This window comes from Electrona antarctica, assembly GCF_951216825.1.
Source record: "Electrona antarctica genome assembly, chromosome: 18".
Taxonomy (NCBI): domain Eukaryota; kingdom Metazoa; phylum Chordata; class Actinopteri; order Myctophiformes; family Myctophidae; genus Electrona; species Electrona antarctica.
Window position 1 is genome coordinate 26,938,540 of NC_136799.1, and position 21,973 is coordinate 26,960,512.

General features: G+C 41.5%; 1 protein-coding gene across 1 annotated transcript in view; it reads left to right on the top strand.

The window, feature by feature from the left end:
- stxbp6 (syntaxin binding protein 6 (amisyn)) overlaps positions 1-21,973 on the top strand; it is a 70,596-nt gene that overhangs the window by 38,015 nt on the left and 10,608 nt on the right. The window contains exons 3-4 of the mRNA XM_079528540.1: positions 13,554-13,684; positions 13,879-14,044. Of these exons, the coding sequence (XP_079384666.1) occupies positions 13,554-13,684; positions 13,879-14,044 (297 nt within the window). The remainder of the gene's footprint in view (positions 1-13,553; positions 13,685-13,878; positions 14,045-21,973) is intronic.

The window sequence follows — 21,973 nt, forward strand, 5'->3', positions numbered from 1 at the left end:
TACAGATGAAGGGCCAAATAGCCTACATACAATACTTTTAATTTCTTAATTTCAGTACATTTAAGGCCCAATAATTCTACTAATGCTACAAATTATTACAAAACCTGTAGCCTATATCCACTCGTTTTGGGCCATGTATCCTGGATACATTTAGGTCTGATAATGATGTAACACGCATGTTAAAATCATATATAGTAAGCCTTGCCGAGCCATATGGCCCATAGGGCAATGAGCCTATCTCCTCTGCTGTTTCCTTAGCGTGAGGAAGGCAACTTGATGTACAAGTACACCCCCTGGACATGGGACTTTCACATAGGAAGTGGCTTTTATCTAGTTAATTTAAGTTAGGATTAGTGTTCATGTCAAGGTTAAATGTTCTGTGAACCTCAGACACTGTAAATAATAGATTCAAATTCTCACATTCACTGTGCTTTTCTTTTAAAATCCAATTGGCTATTCAGAATTTGCTGCAGATTCTGACCTGCTGTGTTTTTGCCCATCTCCACTTAACATGTGCTTACAGTACAGCATCCTTCCCCAGCCATGGGTGCTTCTGATTGGCATGCATGTTAATTGTAGTAATGAAGGTCACTTCAAGGAGCAGCTGGAGTTCCTCTGTACTGTATCTACAACTCTCCCTTTAAGGAAGCTGAGGCCTGGCGCGAACCTTACCAGGATGCCAAAAAAACACCATATGCTCACCACCTACTACTTCACACCTCCCTGACCTCCCACTGAGAAAATATTAAATCACAATCAGAGCTCAAAGAGCCTTGTAGGATACAGTATCTGAGTCCCTGTGAGCTTTGTGCACAGATAATTAGCGTCTCCTCCAGGGTGGCCATAGCTGATTGACCAGTATCCGAGTCCCTGTGAGCTTTGTGCACAGAGAATTAGCGTCTCCTCCAGGGTGGCCATAGCTGATTGACCAGTATCTACGGTTGGCTTTCCAACACGTCAATGTTTACGTGTCGAGTGTCCCTGAGCAAGACACTTGACCCCGAACAGCTCCCACAGAAATTTAATTTCCCTTTACAACTGGGATCAATTACTAGAAAATCGTCCATTCTTATTGAGTATTGCTGCAATGGCGTTTATATTTCTTGAATCCATTCAGTTCTGCTTTTATAAACAAAGTGACAAGTCGACAAAAGAAAACGGGAAGAAGAAAAAGAAACGCAAAGTCCTCAGCAGTTGATGATGATGATGCTTATTATTGCAGTTACAGTATATCTCCACATATCCCTGTTCTGTTAACCAGCAGGTGTTTAGTAGACTGAGCCAGTTGATGTCTTAGGCGTTAGACAGGATTAAAGGTTAAACTGGATGAGGACTGGCATATTGGCATCTCTCTCTCTCCAGGCAGCTATTTGACTGAACAGGCTTTGTGACAGCAGATTGCAGGAGACCTGGGGCTCAACTGCAGGGACTTCCTCTGCCAAGCCCTGGGTGGGTTGTTCTCTGGTATTTCACACTTAAGGGCACAGCCCAGAGGCCCTGCATGCTGCCTGACAGCACTCACATCCATAAACACACACCCTGCTCTTATTAGAATGCCAGACACGCAGAAGCATATTGTATTTTTCTTTAACTTTGATTCATGTGGTAGATGAGATCACTGGCATTTATATTCTTGCCAAATTTGTTTAGGTTGATAGTTGGATATGAACTGAACTTTCAAGATGAACTGAAGGTTTTGGTGTCTGTTAATCCCAGGTGGACAGAAAGAGAATAATGGTTTCTCAAATCATTCCCCTAAACCCCTGCTGTGCTGTTAGCTCCATGGAACATCATTTACTGCAAGGCCAGATGGAAACTCATCTATAGAGGGAAGAGAGTAAACATCGTGTGTGTGTGTGTGTGTGTGTGTGTGTGTGTGTGTGTGTGTGTGTGTGTGTGTGTGTGTGTGTGTGTGTGTGTGTGTGTGTGTGTGTGTGTGTGTGTGTGTGTGTGTGTGTGTGTGTGTGTGTGTGTGTGTGTGTGTGTGTGTGTGTGTGTGTGTGTGTGTGTGTGTGTGTGTGTGTGTGTGTGTGTGTGTGTGTGTGTGTGTGTGTGTGTGTGTGTGTGTGTGTCATAACTCCATCTGAACCACTGTGGCTGAACTGAGGCACAGGGCATGGCATTTAAATAAATTATTAAATCATATATAATAAAGCAACAGTGGAGTCACCGGCTTCTACCCTTGTCTACATTGTGTGGCCTGTAAAAACTCCAAGAAAACGAACACATTTACAAGTGCAGTTACTAACAAACAATACACAATCAGACAATTTGTGAATTGTAGTTCTTCTAATGTAGTCTACATGATTACTTGCAAATGCAATCTACAGTATGTAGGCAAAACATCTAGGGCAGTCCGCACACGCATCATAGAACACATGAGTGCCATCAGACGCAAGGACATCAAATCTCCTGTCGCAAGACATTTTCAAAAAGTGATTGTATAAGTCTGTCAACATGTGATGTATACAGTATTCTTGTTTCCTATATAACTGTGTGAATTCTGTAATGTCCACGCCCCACCATCTGGTGATGTCATCAATTAGTAATCAGCAATTCTCAGCACCTGAGCTGTATTGTTTTGGAGCTCTTTAAGAGCAAGTTCTTTGTCTGTGAAAATCATATAGCACTGACGAAGGTCCTAGGACCGAAATGTTTGCTTTTTAATTGCAATTTGAGCACAGAGCACTTTATGAGTTTTACTTCTATTTTCTACACGGTGAGCGAGTCTTTTTCTGTCAAAGTTTCCCTTATGTTTTTGAGACCACCGCTACCGCTAGTATGGAAAGAAAAAAAGGATGAAGAAAGGCAGTTTTCTCAGTACTTCATGATATGGAACAAAGACAGGTTTTCGGCACATTATTAGAAATGTTTCATCATTCATCATTATAACTGATTAATTAACGACTAATTTTGGAACATTTTCATATTCTTCTAAATGTTGGGGTTTGTGGTTGTGGGAGTGAGCCAACACCCCCAATAAGTAGATGTCAAGTGTTTAGCAAAAAGTGTACAATACATTATGACGGAAGGGTACAAAGATCGGCCACACAGACCTTCTTGGCCAGGAAAGCGTCTGTGGAGGAGGATAAATACCCAGTGAGAGAGCCAGAAGGCCTAATTGGATACTTGAAACGAGTATCGATCTGGTTTTTAGGGTTTGTCAGCTTTTGCATGAGTGAGGCTTTTCCAATATTTCACTGCCTCTGGGCCGTTACTGTCAGTAACTCTACCCTCCTACTCCTTGTTGATCTTGCAACCACTACCCACCCTTGGCTGCTTTTCTCTCAAAGTTATTTTATTAACTCAAAACCTCAAGACACTGAATTAAACACGGGGCCGCCAGTTGCATATTAACAGCATACAACATTAATGAAGTCGAACGAAGCATAGAATTACATTGATTTATAGTTTTAGTCGTAGCTTAGTGCCCGGGCCTTGTGCTTTCACGTGTAGGTGACGTCCACTGTGGCATGGCTCATAAACTCCACAAGACACGTCCAGGATCTGATGGAGAGCCATGCACCCCTTTTTAATATATCACTTGGCAAACATGTGTTCAATATAAAGCACCTTGGTTTATGAGGCGACATCACCGTCTCTCTTTCTGTCTGAGTCATTCATCCCCTCCAACCTCTGGGTAATGAGAACTGAATTATTCATCCTGCAATCCCTCTCCTGTCTCCACTCTCAGCCAGATGTTCCTGAAGAGGACAGAATGGATGGACGCCTGTTTGCCTTTGGATGTCTAGACCGCTTCTCAAGTTTCTAGACTTTCACCTCATGCAGTTGCAACTTTGACTTGAATGCTATTCAATGGAGTAGACCATATTCACACAGTAGCCATCTTGCCATTAACACCCCGAACGCCCAGGGTTATTTAATCCATTAAATCAGAGCGCCCAGCGATTTATAGCAGCGGAGCACATTTAGCGACGGACCAGGTGCTATCCCGGATGTAGCTGAAGTAGCTTGATGTAGCCAAAACACTCCTGAGGCGAACGACAACGGGAGGTAAGATTTATTCTAACGCGACTAGCGACGGGACCGCGGTGAGCCGTCCAACACATAATTTTAGGGTTAGAAAAACATTTTAGGGTTAGAATTGGATGGAATGATTTAGATCAAGAGTTACTCATGTTTTAAGATTTTCAATCTCATCCGCTAAAATGGGGGGGAACATTTTCGATGACGTCCCACCGGAAAATAACATTGAATGTTGCGCAACAGACGCTTTTTCGTGTTTCATTTGTAGTTCAGATTCAAAGTTCCAAGCACAATTATTTAGTTTTGACTTCACATCATCAAAATAAATAACAGGGCAAAAAGAGCCAACACATTGTTTTATTCACCATAAATGTTTACTGTACTCCTGGGAAGACATTTAAAGTTGAGTTCTGTGAAACACCAAATTATTTCTGATACATTTTTAATCTTTAAACTTTTGAGGAAGTGATGACTTTTCAAAAGTGCTTCACGGTATGCTAATTGAGCGATCATTCAGGAAATGTATTCCTCTGGCACAGTCCTGTACATTTTGATGAAGTAATTCTTGGCAGCACATTTATTTCTATAATCTTAAAGACCAAGTGTCTTTAAGAGAGATAGTCTATATTCTTGGATGTTTGGAGTTGTGCATATTAGACAGACAATCCTCTGCTTAATGCTTTTAGCCTGTTAAACTATCTAAAAGAGAACAGATGGGCCTGGAAATGAGATCAGGAAATGAGACTGGAATTTGACACCTTTGCTTTGATGCTGAATTGACTTGTAATGTTTAAAAGTTCAAGGAGGTTAACAACTTTTCTTAAACCACCTCCCCCAAGATTCTTTTCCTTTTCCCTGGTATGCATACTTGGCTCTGACCAGAGTCAAATAGTATTTGCAAATAACGCAACTCATTTGTTTCAAACTGTCTGGAGTAAATCACTGATGAATTCCAGGAAAATACTATTCTGAGTTTGCTGACTTGAACAATTTTCAAGTCAGCATAGTATTTACATTTTTGCTATTTGGAAAATTAAGGTGATGGTTTCATCCATGGTAAATTGGTGAAGTACAGAAGCAATGGCAAAATATTGTATAAATATTACACTGCAGTGTAATGGTCAATGTTGTAGCTACACAGTACCAGACAACAGTGTAATGGTCAATGTTGTAGCTACACAGTACCAGACAACAGATGAGAATGATCTCTGTTCTGAGAACAGTCATGACTCATGAATGATGTGATATTGACATTAGAACGGATACCATTTTTACCTGAATTATGCTGGTGCAGTAAACCCTCACCTTTCAAGTTGTGAAGGTCCGTTTTACAATGGCATTTCCAAATACCATTTGATCCCGTTTCTGACAGCAAGTAGTTTTTGGTTCAAGGAATTCTATTCCATACACATCAGTTTAACATTAGGTCATCCTGTACAAGAACTAAGTGTTGTGGAATGTGTCTTGTTTGACTGTTTGAAAGGCCTTCGTGTGGGATTGCATGATGCTATCCAGATTGGATTATTATGAGGTCTGTAGTATCTTGCTGTTCTCTAGGGCTCTTAGACTAGATTGTTTTTTCCATGTAGCACATTGTCAAGCTAACTTTATATTGTATTTTAGCAACATACACATAATCTTATCTTATCTTCAGCTATCTCATGTATCCATATTTTACCAGTGCAGTGACTAAATGTATTTATTTTCTAATCTCCCAGTGGAATCATTTCAGTTGTTCTATCTAACTCTGCAACCACAACCAACATGGTAGGGGGTTGGGTATTAGTTCAGCCCACTGCATCTCAGTGGGAAACGAGTCCCAGGTCAGTGCCCCAGCATAATTAAATGTTTCCTCACTTCTGTGGGCTCTGGAGGAATGCATAGCATGTGGACTGCGGAATATAGGCCCAATGACTGCGTTCTTAAGTGGTCCGTGGAGCACTTTGTGTGATGGATGAGCACAGGGGCCACACTGTGGAACCAGGGCCTCACAGGAGGCCTTGTCTCCCGTCCCCCCAGTTTTGTAGTAGACCAGGAGGAACGATGAAGTGATAGAGAAGGAATGACCTGCCCCTATGGAAACTGAGATTAGTTTTTCTGCCTCTGCATTTGATGATCAATGTGTCCCTTGCTTACTCTTTATGTGACTACAAGGATGACTTACCCATGATCATGATTAAATGCAATCTATACTTGACCTTGGTTTCAGATATTTAAAAGTAGTTAAACAAATTATGATGTATGGTATTGTTCTCGTGTTTACATACTTATTAACCTTGTGAACTTAGAGCTCTATAACGACATGCCTGAGAATCTGACAAAAGCAAGTCGGTAGCACCTCTCAAATATGTTCTCAGAACTTGACAAAAGCAAGTCGGTAGCACCTCTCAAATCTGTTCTCAAAACATGACAAAAGCAAGTCGGTAGCACCTCTCAAATCTGTTCTCAAAACATGACAAAAGCAAGTCGGTAGCACCTCTCAAATCTGTTCTCAAAACATGACAAAACAAGTTGGTACCATCTCTCAAATCTGTTCTCAAAACATGACAAAACAAGTTGGTACCGTCTCTCAAATCTGTTCTCAGAAATTATCTTTATTATCCTTTCACCATTTCTCTGTCTTGATTTATTCAAATGTTTATTTTTATTTGTATGCATGTGCACAAACAGCGGTGGCCGAACGGATAGCGGCGCGGTCTAGATACCGGAAGGTTCCCAGTTCGAATCAGCCGTCCGACACGTTAAAATTACCACCGCTGAAATGCCCTTGAACAAGGCATCAACCACTACGATGAAATGTGTTCTATGAGCAGGGCCTGGCTGGAAACAAGTTCTTGAGCTTAGCCCAGATACCCTGGGTAAATATAGATTTCATTTCATTTCATTTCATTTCATTTCATTTCATTTCATTTCAAACAAACACCACAGGCCTAAACATAACCACACTGTACATTAACATACAATCATACAGAGATTGTCCACCTGACCGTACACCATACTATGTCTCAGTGTCCCTAGCTGGGAATTCTATCCAAGAAAGGCTGCCAAACTGTATTAATCTCTGGACAAATACCCTAGATGAATATTTAAGCCTCTCAAGTTTTAAATATGCCATCACATCACCAATGTATAATGTCTATGTGAAGGTGGGATAGCTGATTTCCAATTTAATAGAATTAGGCGTCAAGCCATAGAGATGAGTAGGATATGGAATCTGATTGGGGGACCGATACCGCTTAGTTGCAAAGACTGCAACCAAGGGGTTAGGGCTAATCTATGTGTGAGGGCCGCTAGCCCCTCCTATATTCAGCTATTAGTGTAGATTTTCGTCTTACACAAACATTAAATTCCCATTGACAATGAATGGAGAATTTACGTCTGAGCAAAGATAAGAGCGCCCATCACTTCACACGGGTGTGATTTTTTTCAAAAGCTCTGAAAAACAGAAAGCCAAAGTTGTGATAGCGATGGGCATGACCAGAACATAATGGCTGAGAGTGGCAGGACCGTGGACCCCGATGACTCCGGGACACTACAAGCCTCATAACAACACTGCCTACACTCGCGTGAACTCACTCGTGTTTTTGGCCTTCAACCTGTACATTGATCCATTTAACTACTAAACAAAAGACAGACTCTCCTAACTTCTACAACAACACGCTAAAACGGACATTGCAGCTCCTCACGTGCAATGGCGGAAAAAGGTACACATTTTGACTGCTTCATGTTACTCGATCATGGTGGACACGACGGGTGTGACGTCCACTAACGAGTCACGCATGTGCGTGTTTGTGCAGGCCGTTTGTGCAGGCCGCTTCGTGGACCACTTGGGGGTCCGCGGACCACCTGCCTAATAATAACATTAATTTTGTGCCCATCCCTGTACACAATTTAGTGTTGATATATTCGAACGGGTAAGGATTAGTCAGATAAAATGTGAGTACGGGACAGTTCCATTTCCTGTATATTTATTCTATAACACTTGTACAATAGACCCTTTTGCTTATGCATACATAGACGCACGCACACACCATCACACACACGCAAGCATGGAGACACGCACACACACACACACACACACACACACACACACACACACACACACACACACACACACACAATCAGTTGGCTTGAGATTAATGACTAGTATACAGACTTTATGCTGCTGTTCTGGCGCTTCTCTGCTGTCCAGTCTGTCTTTCTTTTGTGTGATACTGATTTCACCGGTGGTGAAGAGCGAACACAAAATAGCCCGTACACTTATCTGTATGCTTTTCTCCTGCACACAACGATGTGTCGAAGTGAGTACGGAAGCGGCCTTCTCTCGATGGCGCCTCCATGTCTCCGCTCTTGTCTCACGGGGTCTGATGGTGTGTGTATCTCTTGTGCGAGTAATGATTAACTTGACCCCCTGCTGTACTGAACCAGGCTGCGCTCAATTCTACAGCTATCATGTACCATGCACGTACTATATACAGAACGTTTCCCCTGGACCAGTGGTGCCCTGCCACAGCATGGGCCAGCATGGCCTCGTGGAGCGTGGACACAGCAGGCCTTGTGTGATTGTGCCCATGAATAGACTGTGGGGGCAATTGTTCTGGGCTGCTGTTGATAGTCTAGCTCTAGCCAGTGCTGTGGTTGATTCCAGTGACAGGCCTTTCTCTGAAGATATAACAATGTGTTCCAGCTCCAGCAGAGTGGGCGCATCTTTAAAATAGACCTGTAATCATAGACCCAGACTGAAAACACGTCTCATAATAGAATGCCCACAGAACCCAACTTGCGAGGCAGACTTTTTTTTTTTTTTTTTCTCATGACTTACTTTCCTTGGCACCAAAATTACAGTTGGAGTGTTTCATCATATTTTAAAGCCAACCGTAGCAGCTTATTAAGTTATTGATGTCATCTTGAGACATAATTGTACCGTATATAGGCTATTTAGCAAGACTCATTTAACACTGCCTCACTGCCTTCAAGTATACAATGTTGTGTTGCATTATACTGTATGTTGCAGGTGTGAAGGCATCACTACCCAAGGCAAAAGTTTTTGTTTTAATCTAGTCTTGGTAATCCCTAAATTATGTAAAACGAATAATTTGTACTCTTTCCACTGGGTCTTGTGTGTTTAATTAAAAAAAACTGAAGGTTAACAGGCTCCAGGGGAATACTTTAAAACTTTTTAATTTGCTGTTTAGTGTGAATTATAAATTAAAAAATCCCACCAGCTCTTACTTGGGTATTAACACATTGACATTTCTCTTCTTGTCTTCCTCCCTAGAGTTATAAGAGTGGTCTGACCTTTTACTTAGGTAATTGTGGCATTGCCTGCATTAGTATGTGCATTATGCCTTTAAAACAAGGAAGACCCTCAACCCAGCAAAACAAGCTAACCATTCTTCCTCCTCCCTGCCATAGCAGCAGTTTCCTATAGGGATATACAGTGCAGTAGGCTATAGAACAATAACTTTAAACTAAAAGTTGTAATCCTATGTGGCAATTCAGAAGAACAGCTCCTTTTTGCTGTCCCTGAGTGAAACTGGCCAAATGCAAAGAAGACACTAAACGGGTGCCTTTTGTGTTATGCAAATGGGATTGCCATAGTAACTGTATTGTTCTTAATGCCAGAGCAGAGAACGGATTGACTGACTGTAGTATCTGATTTCTCAAGAGAACCTTAGCCCACCTGGTCGAGATGGGAGCTTTGAAATACTTCTGAGGAGTGGCAGTGAGGAGGACACAGAACCTTAGCCCACCTGGTCGAGATGGGAGCTTTGAAATACTTCTGAGGAGTGGCAGTGAGGAGGACACAAAAACACTTTCATCTTGATTCATGCTTTATTTTTTCCCCTTCAAACTTGCCCTTCCTTAAAGGAAAACAAAGTGTGTGTGTGTGTGTGTGTGTGTGTGTGTGTGTGTGTGTGTGTGTGTGTGTGTGTGTGTGTGTGTGTGTGTGTGTGTGTGTGTGTGTGTGTGTGTGTGTGTGTGTGTGTGTGTGTGTGTGTGTGTGTGTGTGTGTGTGTGTGTGTGTGTGTGTGTGTGTGATCACAGTATGTCATGTTACTTTCTGGTTCTCATTCTATGTTTTCACTGGATTACTACTCCACCAATTCATTTCTGTGGTTTTGTAACGGTTGTGGGAATATGTAGTATGAATATCAAGAGGCACTGTTCTATTAAGTTTTGATTTGAGTGAATGTTAACACAAAGACTCAGTAAGAGAGGAAATCTTTGTTATGACTATGTGGGTGGTCCGTCTCTATATTCTGTGAGCTTTCGTTATCATCATTGCCTGAAGCAAATATTTCTCTGCATTCCATAACCAAACGGCTTGCTTTGGCATAGGCTAAACTAGATCATATTTTGTTTTCATTGCACTGCAATCTATATTTCCATGAAGTGGATGGACCCGTTCATAAACTGACAACCCGCACACTTCTCACATGATCAGCTATAAGCATCAGCACTTTCACTAGGATCCTTATGTTACTCGTGTTGCTATGCAAACAACCACAACTATGATAATATAACTGTGAGGGTAAGCTGATCTTGGGAACATTTCCTCTTCTGGTGTCCTCTGTTTGTTTATGAGTTTCCTCTCAGGCTTCAGCACTTGCTCATAGCCAAGCACAACAAGGCTTCTGATCCACCAGAGGAAATTAGAGCATGTCACCATCGTTGAGAGGACAGGAACTCCAGTAGCGCTGTTCATCTGACAGCCAGTCCACAAGGAAACATGCCTCTGGCCGGCTCTCAACAGTTGTTGACTTCTGCATGTATTTTGATAGGTTAATTAGGGGTGATGGAACATTTTATTTATTATGCTTTCATACTGTGGGGATGTTGTGTCTGAGATTAGTAGGCATTTGATCGGTATACATGAAGGGAATTTCATGGTGCTCGATCACAACACAATACATTTCTTCATTATTTGTATCAACTGCCTTTTGGGGTGAAGTGTCCATATATAATTGAAATAAACGTCACAGTGTTTACTTTTACAATACAGCCAGCCTCTGTTGACGTTCAATAATTGCTTAATAAAAGCTGGAGCAACTCTGACAGGTGTCACAGGTTGGTGTCAAGAGCCTCCAAAGTGTCTGGCTGTTAGACCCCATTGCAAAGTTTGTTGATAATTCAGCAATCTGGCCCAGTGATGACAAGGTCTTGCACAATGATTCCTATGATGTCTAACATAATTCTACAACTTATAGTATACTCTAAGCCTGCTTTCATTCCAATTGTTTGGAAAGAAGATTTTCAAAACAGCCTTAGGTTTGCCATTGAATATGCAAATGATAACTCTGTCATTCAAAGCTGGCTTAAGTTCTAGAAGTGAACTTAAACATGACTTGACATTTCACACATGATTTTTACATTATTTTCTCCACTCTTATATATTGAATAATTGTGTCCTACATCATCAAGTAGGTTCCATACCACCTACTCAAATGGATTCTCTCCATGTGTGACTCCTGTGTGCATTCAGCGGCAATGGTGTCCCCATCTTTCTGCCACACATGTTTCAGACTCCTCATCCTCGATCGACAGGCTGCCGCTGGTCACATTTTTCATTTAATACATGATTGCAATTATAACATGATCTGCCCTCTCTGCTCTCACCATTGTGACTGAATCCACCTCTCCTTCATCCCTCTTCTTTCTAGCAATAGTTACCCCATTTATCAATTGCTGCAGTACGATGACTTTTCTGGTTAAACGTTTTGGGGTGAAAATGGCTCTGCAGTCTATACAGTGTGGTGTGCCATTTACTGTACAGTATGTCAGGATTGGGGGGGGGGGGAGGGGGGGTGTAATTCCTGCTGGGAATTGGTTGACCTTTGTTTCCAGACGTCCACCCTTTAACTCGGCTTCATTACATCCAGCTTTCTTCCCTTTATTAAATGTTCTGGAGTCTGGACTGTAGAAGTCTCATTACTCCCCCGTGTGACCTGAGATATATCTGATCACTGGCCTCATCAGTTTTTCATGGCTCTAGCTGTCTGGTCAAATAACAGTAATTTCACAAGAACAGAACGAAGGAGAACAGAACAACATGCCTGTCTGTCTACCTGTCCATCTGTTTGCCTGTACTACACAGGGACCACAAGTCAGTACCTCCGTTATAAGTTACAGCTGTCCAAAGGGATATTCAAAACAATCCAGACATACGCTCCTCTACAAGGACTCTGCTAGCGGAATACATCATCTTATTGCAACATCCAGCCTGCGAACTGGCCATACTGATGAAAAACTAAAAAGATGGCCGGGGAAAGGTGTGGTCCTCCTGGTCCTTCGAAATTAACAGAAGATAACAAACCTCCAGATGGCTGTATTTGTGTAGGGATGAGAGGCATAGTTAGACAGCCACACTGACCCAAACAGGTTCCATCCATCTGAGATGACACAACAGCAGATGTGGGAAGCTAGGGCCAAATGTCAGGGCCTGTGAAAACAACACAGAAGGTGCAGCACAATGCCCTTCCAAAGGACACAGAGTTACTGTCCAGCCACTTGCATGCACATAGGCTAGTGGTTCGGACAAATGGCCTCTGGGCCTACGGTGAACTGTAATCAAGTTACGTTGACATCGGCATGGGAAAAGTTAGCTAATAAATTCTTCCATGGAAAGGAATGAACGTTTACAGTATGTAGCAATCTTGAGGCCAGCTCAGGACATAGTGATGATGTCATGATGGTTTAGGAAGTGCATAGTGGTGTTTAGCTGTGGGCCATTACCGGGTTTGACGGAATACTTGCTGGAACTGAGCATACTCCACTAGTTTAATTATTTTTTTTACTATATACACCGATTTGTTCTTTTTAGGCAAGTCGGAGCATAATACATAATAATACAGAAATGTTTTCTGTCTCTGACCACACTCCTTTTAGACAGGGAATAACTTTGAATTTTGATACCCCTTATATTTAAACAACTGCGTCATGGAAGCATTACATCAGTTTTATCATGAAGAACAAAGTCTAATTTCTTTCCAGTTGTCTGGCACAATGTGAAAAAACAAACAAAAGAAACGCAGCAATCTATATTTTGACAAGAACAATAAAGGCAACTTTTCATTTTTTCCTAAAAAACACAGTTCAGCACACCACTGCATAATGTTGTAACTCGAAAACAAAAACATACTCCCTTTTCATATCAATTTAGTTTACACATTCTGACAGGAAAGATATAAGAAAGTCAAAGCCCTGGTCACTGGCCGGTCTGCTTATGATTAGACTGTGTCTCTTAGGAAATGTTACGCTAAGCTTCTGTTGTTATTGGCGGCTACAGGCAAACATAAATTTTTAATGCGTTCTTTTGTTTCTGTCATCAACAGATGTGTGAAAGGAAGCCTGTCAATCTTGCCATTCTTGTTGACTCTAAAGCTTACACAACTTCTACCCTGAAATACATCGAAAGGATTATCCTGCTCAAAATATCAGAAACGCATGACTTCCAATATCCACAGAACCTGTTTCCACTGAAATTGGTTGTTGGTTTGAAAAGGCTATGTAATGCATGACATTGTTATTTTACATTGATTGCTATTATTTTTTTGTCTCTTCAGTGACGAATAAGAAGCCGTCTTGTGTATCCATCACCAAGGTGAAGCAATTTCCAGGCTCCTCTGCTTTCGCCAAGAGGTCACAGTGGACCATTGACCAGCTACGGCAGGTCAACGGCATTGACCCCAACAGAGTAAGTCAGTGACTTCTAACCCTCTTAACCATGTACAGGTTAAATAGAAGACGGCATGCAGAACTCAAGTCACAATACAATTGATTTTGGTTTTTCAAGTTTGATATCTGTAGCTATAGCTGATATTTTCACGTCATTCTAAATTTCTATCTCTCTCCCCCCCCCAATGCACACAATATTCCTCTCTCCCCAAGGACTGTCCAGAGTTTGACCTGATGTTTGATAATGGCCACGACCAGTGGAATGCTAGTTCAGCGGGAGAGAAGTGCACCTTTATTCAGATCCTCCATCACACCTGCCAGCGCTATAGCTCTGCCAAGATACCAGAGTTTGTCAACTGTCAGTCCAAACTGCTCGGAGGTAAAAGATACTCACTACACTTACCATCACACACTGCACAGTACAATCCTCTGTTCATTATCCCTGAGAGTGTAAAATGAACACTGAAGATTTTACTGTGTACTCAAACCTCACATTAGCTCTGCAATGCTAAACTTACCCATCTGGATATTGTAAAGGGAGATCATGAAAAGTGTTAAAAGGACCTCATATCCATGGAATTCGTTTTAAAAGGACCTCTTATCTGTGGCTAACTTAGCATTGTTTTCCATGTTTTCCGACTATATCTATGATATTTATAATATGCACATGGTTGAATAGCAAAAGATGGCAGGTGTGGGTGTATGTCAGACCTGACCAGCATATTACTAGCATGTACAACATTGTTTAGTATCAGTGTCATAATCTGCATCTGTTGTGTTCCTTTGAGATTTATTATTAATATTTGCCAGATTGGACCCCAAGGCACAAATGGACTTTTTTTTGCAGCATTCCCAGTTCACTAGTACCAATACATAGTTTTTTCTAGATACTTTTATTATTATTATTATTAGATATGTTTCACACTACACTGTATGTGGACCATGTGGCTGCCAGACGTCCTTCAATGCAACAGGAAGTCTATCATTATTATTTAATCCAGATATTAATACTGTAAGGCTGTGAAAATCAGTCCATTGTGGATAACCCCTTATCCCTGAAAGAAGCATGAATGTATGACTCCTCTAAACACAAAACTAATTTCAAACTGATTATACTCACACATGTGAGTGCACAAGTGGTCATTTCCTGTGCATGTGTGTGCTACCCCAGAGGTGTAGGGCTTAATCAGCTATCGATCTGTTTACCCGCTGGGCTCATCTTTGAGCAACACTGAGGCTTCTGTATTATTTATGGATTTATTTTTGGAAACTCTACTCAACCCCACCCCTCTGTACACAGAATCTCTATATCCGACTCATACAGGGGGGACCAGATGGGGTGTTCGAGGCATCAAGCCACAGAAATGCAGAGAATCAGGAAAAACAATTAACTGGAAAATACACGCTAGCATGGTACACACCCTTCCACTCTTTCCAGATTCAAATCCCAATTCACCTCGTCAGTGAACCTACACTGTAAAATCCTCAGTATAAACCCATAAGGGTCCATTTGTATTTATTTTGTCCATTGAGTTAAATTAACACTGAGGAATTTACTGTGCAGTTGTTTTGTATTTCTTCGTTGGTCTGTCATGATGTTAGTACTTCATGCATTTGGTTGCCCAAGCTGTCAACAGACTGTAAAATAGTGAGAATGAATATAGTTTGAAATGCCAACAGAAATCGAAAGCATTACTGTGTGTAGACATACCCAGCAGACGCTATTGCAGGGGTTTGCAAGTGAGCTTGACATCAGGACAGTTATTTTCTAAGCCATTAGATGGTGGGTCTGAATATAATCAATGGCTAATTTAAGAACTGGAACTTGTGATAGACTGCCTTCGACACAATAATAATAATAACCTTACCATACTGCTATAACAGTTGATAAATAAAGATCTGTGTGGTATATTGCATACTGATAAACTATTTATATAATCAAATGTTACAGGTGCAAATAGGAATGCGTGTGTAATCATTTTGTGTCCTGCTGTCTAATTCATGATTGTATGTGCCAATCATTCACTCTCAACATGGATGAAAGCATAATAAGCATTCTTTAGATAGGGTAGAGTCTGTATTTGGACATTACAGCCTACTATATTATGTGGAACTGTCAATAAGATATTGTAAATTATTTACTAAATATCTTCTCAGTCAGATATTATATTAGCGGGCTGCCTGTTGCTGCTCTATAGTGTCTGTGGGGGAAGAACACTTCCAGGACTTTAAAATATGTGTGCATTTACACAATACAATCCACAGTGTAAATTTTTGGAATTTTACACACCAGGGTTATTATAGTTAACTAAAACATTGCAACAAATCTAAAACTGAAATTAGAAAAACATTTTAGTTAAATTAAAAACTAGGCATTAGTTTTGTGTATTTTCAAAAGAACTAAGTATTTTTGTGAAAAAACTTTAAAAGTAGTAGCTTGTAGATATTCTGTTTGCTATTTAACACAATTTTGGGCTTGGACGTGTATACACGTCTTTTATATAAAAACCGCGGTGTGCCTTGGACGTGTATGTACGTAAAGTACGTACATACATACATACATACATACATGTATGTATGTATGTATGTATACATACATACATACATACATGTATGTATGTATGTATGTATGTATGTATACATACATACATACATACATACATACATACATACATACATGTATGTATGTATGTACGTAAAGTACATACATACATGTATGTATGTAAAGACGTGTAAATCCTTTAGGTCTTTTTTTATTGATATAAAACTAAAAATCAAATTATTTTTTTGTGGTTGGCCTCCTTCTGCAACAGTACTCCTTGCTGATTCGCGCATGCGCACTGCCGTTCACTTCCTTGTTTGCGGCTCCAAAATAATCGCTCGTATCTTCTAATCTAGGGAACTCTCCATGGTTTTGACCAGATGGGCAATATTCTGTCTGACTTAAGGATGCCTCTCGTTTGGAATACTGTTTTTATTAGGCATTTTGTATATGACATAACTTCAGAATATTTTTGACAATGATAATGAGTAATTAAGCGATATAAAATGAAAACAATAATGACAGGTAGTGTAAATGTTCCAAATACAATACATAATAAAATAGGTGTATAAATGTGATTAACAAGAAAAAACATTTAAACAGTGACAAATGTGAACAGACAAACAAAGACAACAGGACAGACACTCTTGCTCTCAAACTTTCCCAACACGTTGTTGTAAATCAACTGAATTACAGAAAAAACAAAATAAAGAAAAAACACTCTGTTCCTTTTTTTTCTTTCCTTTCCAATTTTCGATTATGTTATCTATTGTGTAGGAGGGGTTAGCGTGCACCTATTGAAATAGTCAATGAAGGGTTGCCATGTCTGGTAAAATCTATCTTCACTCCCTCTCAATTCAAACTTTATCTTTTCCAATTGCAAATAGTGCATAACATCTTTCATAAGTGTAGTGTGAGTCGGAACCTGTGCTTGCTTTCAATTCAACAGTATCGGTCTGTCTCGTTTGGAATATTAACGCTTCTAGAGAGACTTTAGCGTGACCATTCCGAGTAAAATCTGCCATATCTGCTGGCACTTGCTTAGTGTGAAAGATGCTGGTGAAAGATGCTGGCAGCATCCGATGTGTTAACTGACTCTGTTCAATACTGTCCCTGACTAATCCATATTACAATAAAACAAAACCTCAATTTAACACTAAAACCAATGAACTGAACTAAAACTAAGCCTATATATATTTCAAACTATCCTAGCAAACCTGCATTGAAAACGGATCAAAGTCAAAAGTAAATAGAAAAGAAAAATGCAAAACTATAATGAACTTGGTACACACTGTCAACTTCCTCCACTTTGTTGGAAGCAAACTAAAGCCAAATGGATCAGATAGGGTAGGATTCAATCATGTTTGTTTGAAGTCAGTGTAGAAAAGATTGCATTCATTATATGTCTATCTCACATCCAGTGAGATGCTGTTCGGTGGATCAATAACGTATTTTTGAAGAAGCCCCCCCGGGGCTGTTTGATAAATCCAGATATGCCGTTTAAAATATTGTGCTTTTTACAAGATAAGGGACACTACATGGAGTAAAATTGTATCTGTTCCAATTTATTTCTTGCTGCAAGCTGTGTGTGTGTGTGTGCGCGCGTGCGTGCAGAATGCTTCGTTTGCTTATGGATGTTGAAGCTCACCCTGACATCACCCTGACCTCCCTCCCACTCTGCAAACCATGTTCCTTATTTACCTCATTCACACTGACGAATTCCAAGTTGTGTGTGTGTGTGTGTGTGTGTGTGTGTGTGTGTGTGTGTGTGTGTGTGTGTGTGTGTGTGTGTGTGTGTGTGTGTGTGTGTGTGTGTGTGTGTGTGTGTGTGTGTGTGTGTGTGTGTGTGTGTGTGTGTGTGTGTGTGTGTGTGTGTGTGTGTGTGTGTGTGTGTGTGTGTGTGTGTGTGTGTGTGTGTGTGTGCCTCACAATCTCCCTATTATAGACTCGGAGGACTTAGACGTAATAGGTTACAGGTCTCAGGTTCTTCTGCCGCCCATCATTCTGTATGGCTGCAGGCAATTTAAGAAGGTAATGGGCCGTTCTCTGATGTGTGTTGTATAAGATGCACGGAAGATTTTATATAAATGATGTTTCCCACGTTGTTTCCTGAGTTGTGGCAGTATTTAGTCCAACCTGTGCATGTGCCCAAAGCTATTGTATGCATTGGATGTAAAAGACTTGCCATTATGTATGCAGATGCAAGCCATTGTGGGTTAGGGTTATGGATCTGCGTATACATATAGACCCGGTTGTGTGTGTGAGAGCCGTAGGCAGGGTTCCTACGCAAGTATGGAAAAGTATGGAATTTCATGGAAAGAAATGCTGTTCTGTTTTCCCGGGCAGGGGACTCTCGGGGGAGGCCTTTGGTCCCTGCCTGGTTGGTGATTCCAGCTTGTGCTGTCGCCTTAAGGAGTATTCAGACTCCAGTTTTAGGTGATAAGGTGACCACCGAAAACTACATGACGTCACGCTGTGGTGATAAGCCACTCACACCAGCACTTCTCTCTGTTTTTACTAACCACTGTTTCGGTGGTCACCTTATCACCTAAAGTGTAGTATGAATAGCCAATTAGGTGCCTGCGGTGTCCGTACTCCCAGGGCGGCCCGACCCATGGGCCTGAAATTAGAGTCTGGAAAAAGTATGGAATTTTGAAATTCCAAATGTGTAGGAACCCTGGGTAGGGCTTTCACTGTGTAGGAACCCTGGGTAGGGCTTTCACTGTGTAGGAACCCTGGGTAGGGCTTTCACTGGAAACGTTTCTAATGTGTAGGAACCCTGGGTAGGGCTTTCACTGTGTAGGAACCCTGGTTAGGGCTTTCACTGTGTAGGAACCCTGGGTAGGGCTTTCACTGTGTAGGAACCCTGGGTAGGGCTTTCACTGTGTAGGAACCCTGGGTAGGGCTTTCACTGTGTAGGAACCCTGGGTAGGGCTTTCACTGTGTAGGAACCCTGGGTAGGGCTTTCACTGTGTAGGAACCCTGGGTAGGGCTTTCACTGGAAACGTGTAGGAACCCTGGCTAGTGCTTTCACTGGAAACGTTGTGTAGGAACCCTGGGTAGGGCTTTCACTGGAAACGTGTAGGAACCCTGGGTAGGGCTTTCACTGGAAACGTGTAGGAACCCTGGGTAGGGCTTTCACTGGAAACATGTAGGAACCCTGGGTAGGGCTTTCACTGGAAACGTGTAGGAACCCTGGGTAGGGCTTTCACTGGAAACGTGTAGGAACCCTGGGTAGGGCTTTCACTGGAAACGTGTAGGAACCCTGGGTAGGGCTTTCACTGGAAACGTGTAGGAACCCTGGGTAGGGCTTTCACTGGAAACGTGTAGGAACCCTGGGTAGGGCTTTCACTGGAAACGTTTCTAATGTGTAGGAACCCTGGGTAGGGCTTTCACTGGAAACGTTTCTAATGTGTAGGAACCCTGGGTAGGGCTTTCACTGGAAACGTTGTGTAGGAACCCTGGGTAGGGCTTTCACTGGAAACGTTGTGTAGGAACCCTGGGTAGGGCTTTCACTGGAAACGTTGTGTAGGAACCCTGGGTAGGGCTTTCACTGGAAACGTTGTGTAGGAACCCTGGGTAGGGCTTTCACTGGAAACGTTTCTAAATGTGTAGGAACCCTGGGTAGGGCTTTCACTGGAAACGTTTCTAACCATTACGATTAGCTCAAATGATTGCGATCATGTAATAATTGTCAAAGCGCCTATAGGGAGAGGGAGCTGAGTGTGTTAAGACACTGTGGGTGACAGACAGACCGACCACACTGAGACAGGAGGAGCAGAGACCGTGCCAGATTGCAGCCAATCTCTGTCCACTTCAGTTTAAGTCTCACACCAGTGCAAAACAAATATTATGACGCTGCTCAGGTGTGGGACCATAACTGTGGGGGTCACCTTCTACAGACGACAAAATTGGTGGAACTCCCCAGAAATACAGGAACCGGTTAAGCCTGATTTATACTTAAGTGTACAACGCTATTCCATCCATGTCGAAAATAGTTGTATCCCAGTGCATTGTGAGCTATTCACTATATTTGATCAACATGGAACACTCTTGTAGGACAGAGTAGAATTTAGGCATTACAGTTAACACTTTTTGTGCCCAACACGTCCCCACACGTCTTTAGAATTTCTACCGTAGGAGGCCCATGACGTCTGGGGACGTCTTAAGGTCTTTATTAATGATATAAAACTGGATCGCTAAAATCCTTTTTTTTTTGCTTGACCATGCCTTCTTCAGCGCTCCTAGACATGTTTCGCGAATTCGCACAGCTATTCACTTCCTTGTTTATGGCCCGACTAAACTGTCTCTTCTCTCTAAATCTACATCGCTCTCCGTGGTTTTGATCAAAACGGCAATGTTCTGTCCTCATTTCTGACCTAATCAAGTATCTCGTTTGGAATATACATGCTTCCAAAGAGAGATGAGATGGTACGGAAGATTATGTCTCCAGGTTTTGGGGGGTAATGGAAGGGGGCTTTTCAGAGAAAAATTCCGGCGCACTGGAAGTGTTAATAAATTGGACATTTTAATTATTTTTCATCCAAATGGAACCTGTCCATCATGGCTTCAATTATTGAATGGAATCAATAGGCTGGACTGTTTTAATATGACATTGTGGTTATTACTTCAAGTCCTAGGCTTGTTCTAGGCCTGCCCAAGACTATTCAGTCTCTTATATACACACAGAGTAGAGGCCGTATTGATGTAAATATAATGTATACTAAGTTATGGTTGACATTCTTCCTTATTAGGATTTGCCACAGAGGTGGAACTTGAACCTCTCTGCTACCTCTCCACTGGATCATCTTGACAGGCAATTATCTATTCCACTGAAGATTGCCGGTCAATACCATCTCCCTACTGTTGGCCATGTAAACAGACATGTCTTGTCACTTTGCCATTGTTTGCAACAGTATGGGATGAGTTAACAAGTTAATGAGCTTGTGCTGGAGATATAACGGATTGGCATGACAAAGTTTCTTTAACTGCCGGGAGTAGCATATGTAACAGGTCAGCTCCATATATGGAGATCTAAGGGTTTGAGGCCAGATGTAGAGTTGCTGGCCAATATTGATGAAATCAGGGATCCTCATATATGGGCTTAATATTGATTACATTAGGGATCTCCATCCCTGATGACGACGACTCATGACCATATATGGTCATGCCTGGGTGTGACTGACTGACTTGACGGGAAATGCACGATTTCATAGTAAATGCGACCTGTGGTACACATACATAATCAAATATAAATAAATATCATAAAAGATACAGAGCCACCTCCCCGACATAACGCCCGGAGACAGTTTTCTTATTACGTGATTTATTAAAAGTATATGGGAGTTTTGAATGGGAAAATAATCTTCATGATCAATCCGTTTATGACGTCAGATTTAGATACTCTTATTACAGGCCACTAGAAGATATCCTTCTGATTATACAGTATGAAGGCTAATTACCAGTAAGACGCCCTGAGGGCGAAAAGCGTACACGCATCCGTCTTGTTTTGAGTGTACAGGGTTTGATGAGGGCCCAGGTAGGGCTGCACCTTAATATTCTTTTCTTCAGAATTATATTTTTTCTTTACATACAGTAAACAATTCCTATTCATTCTAGATGGGATATTACAGCTGCCATGCTTTGTTCCTGCTGTTTTATTTTCCTTATTATATTGACATACATTCTCAACTCGCAGTAAAGTCCCAAAGAATTTCAGCAAACCCATAAGGCCAAGAAGAGAGATTAGCATGGGGTAGATACCTG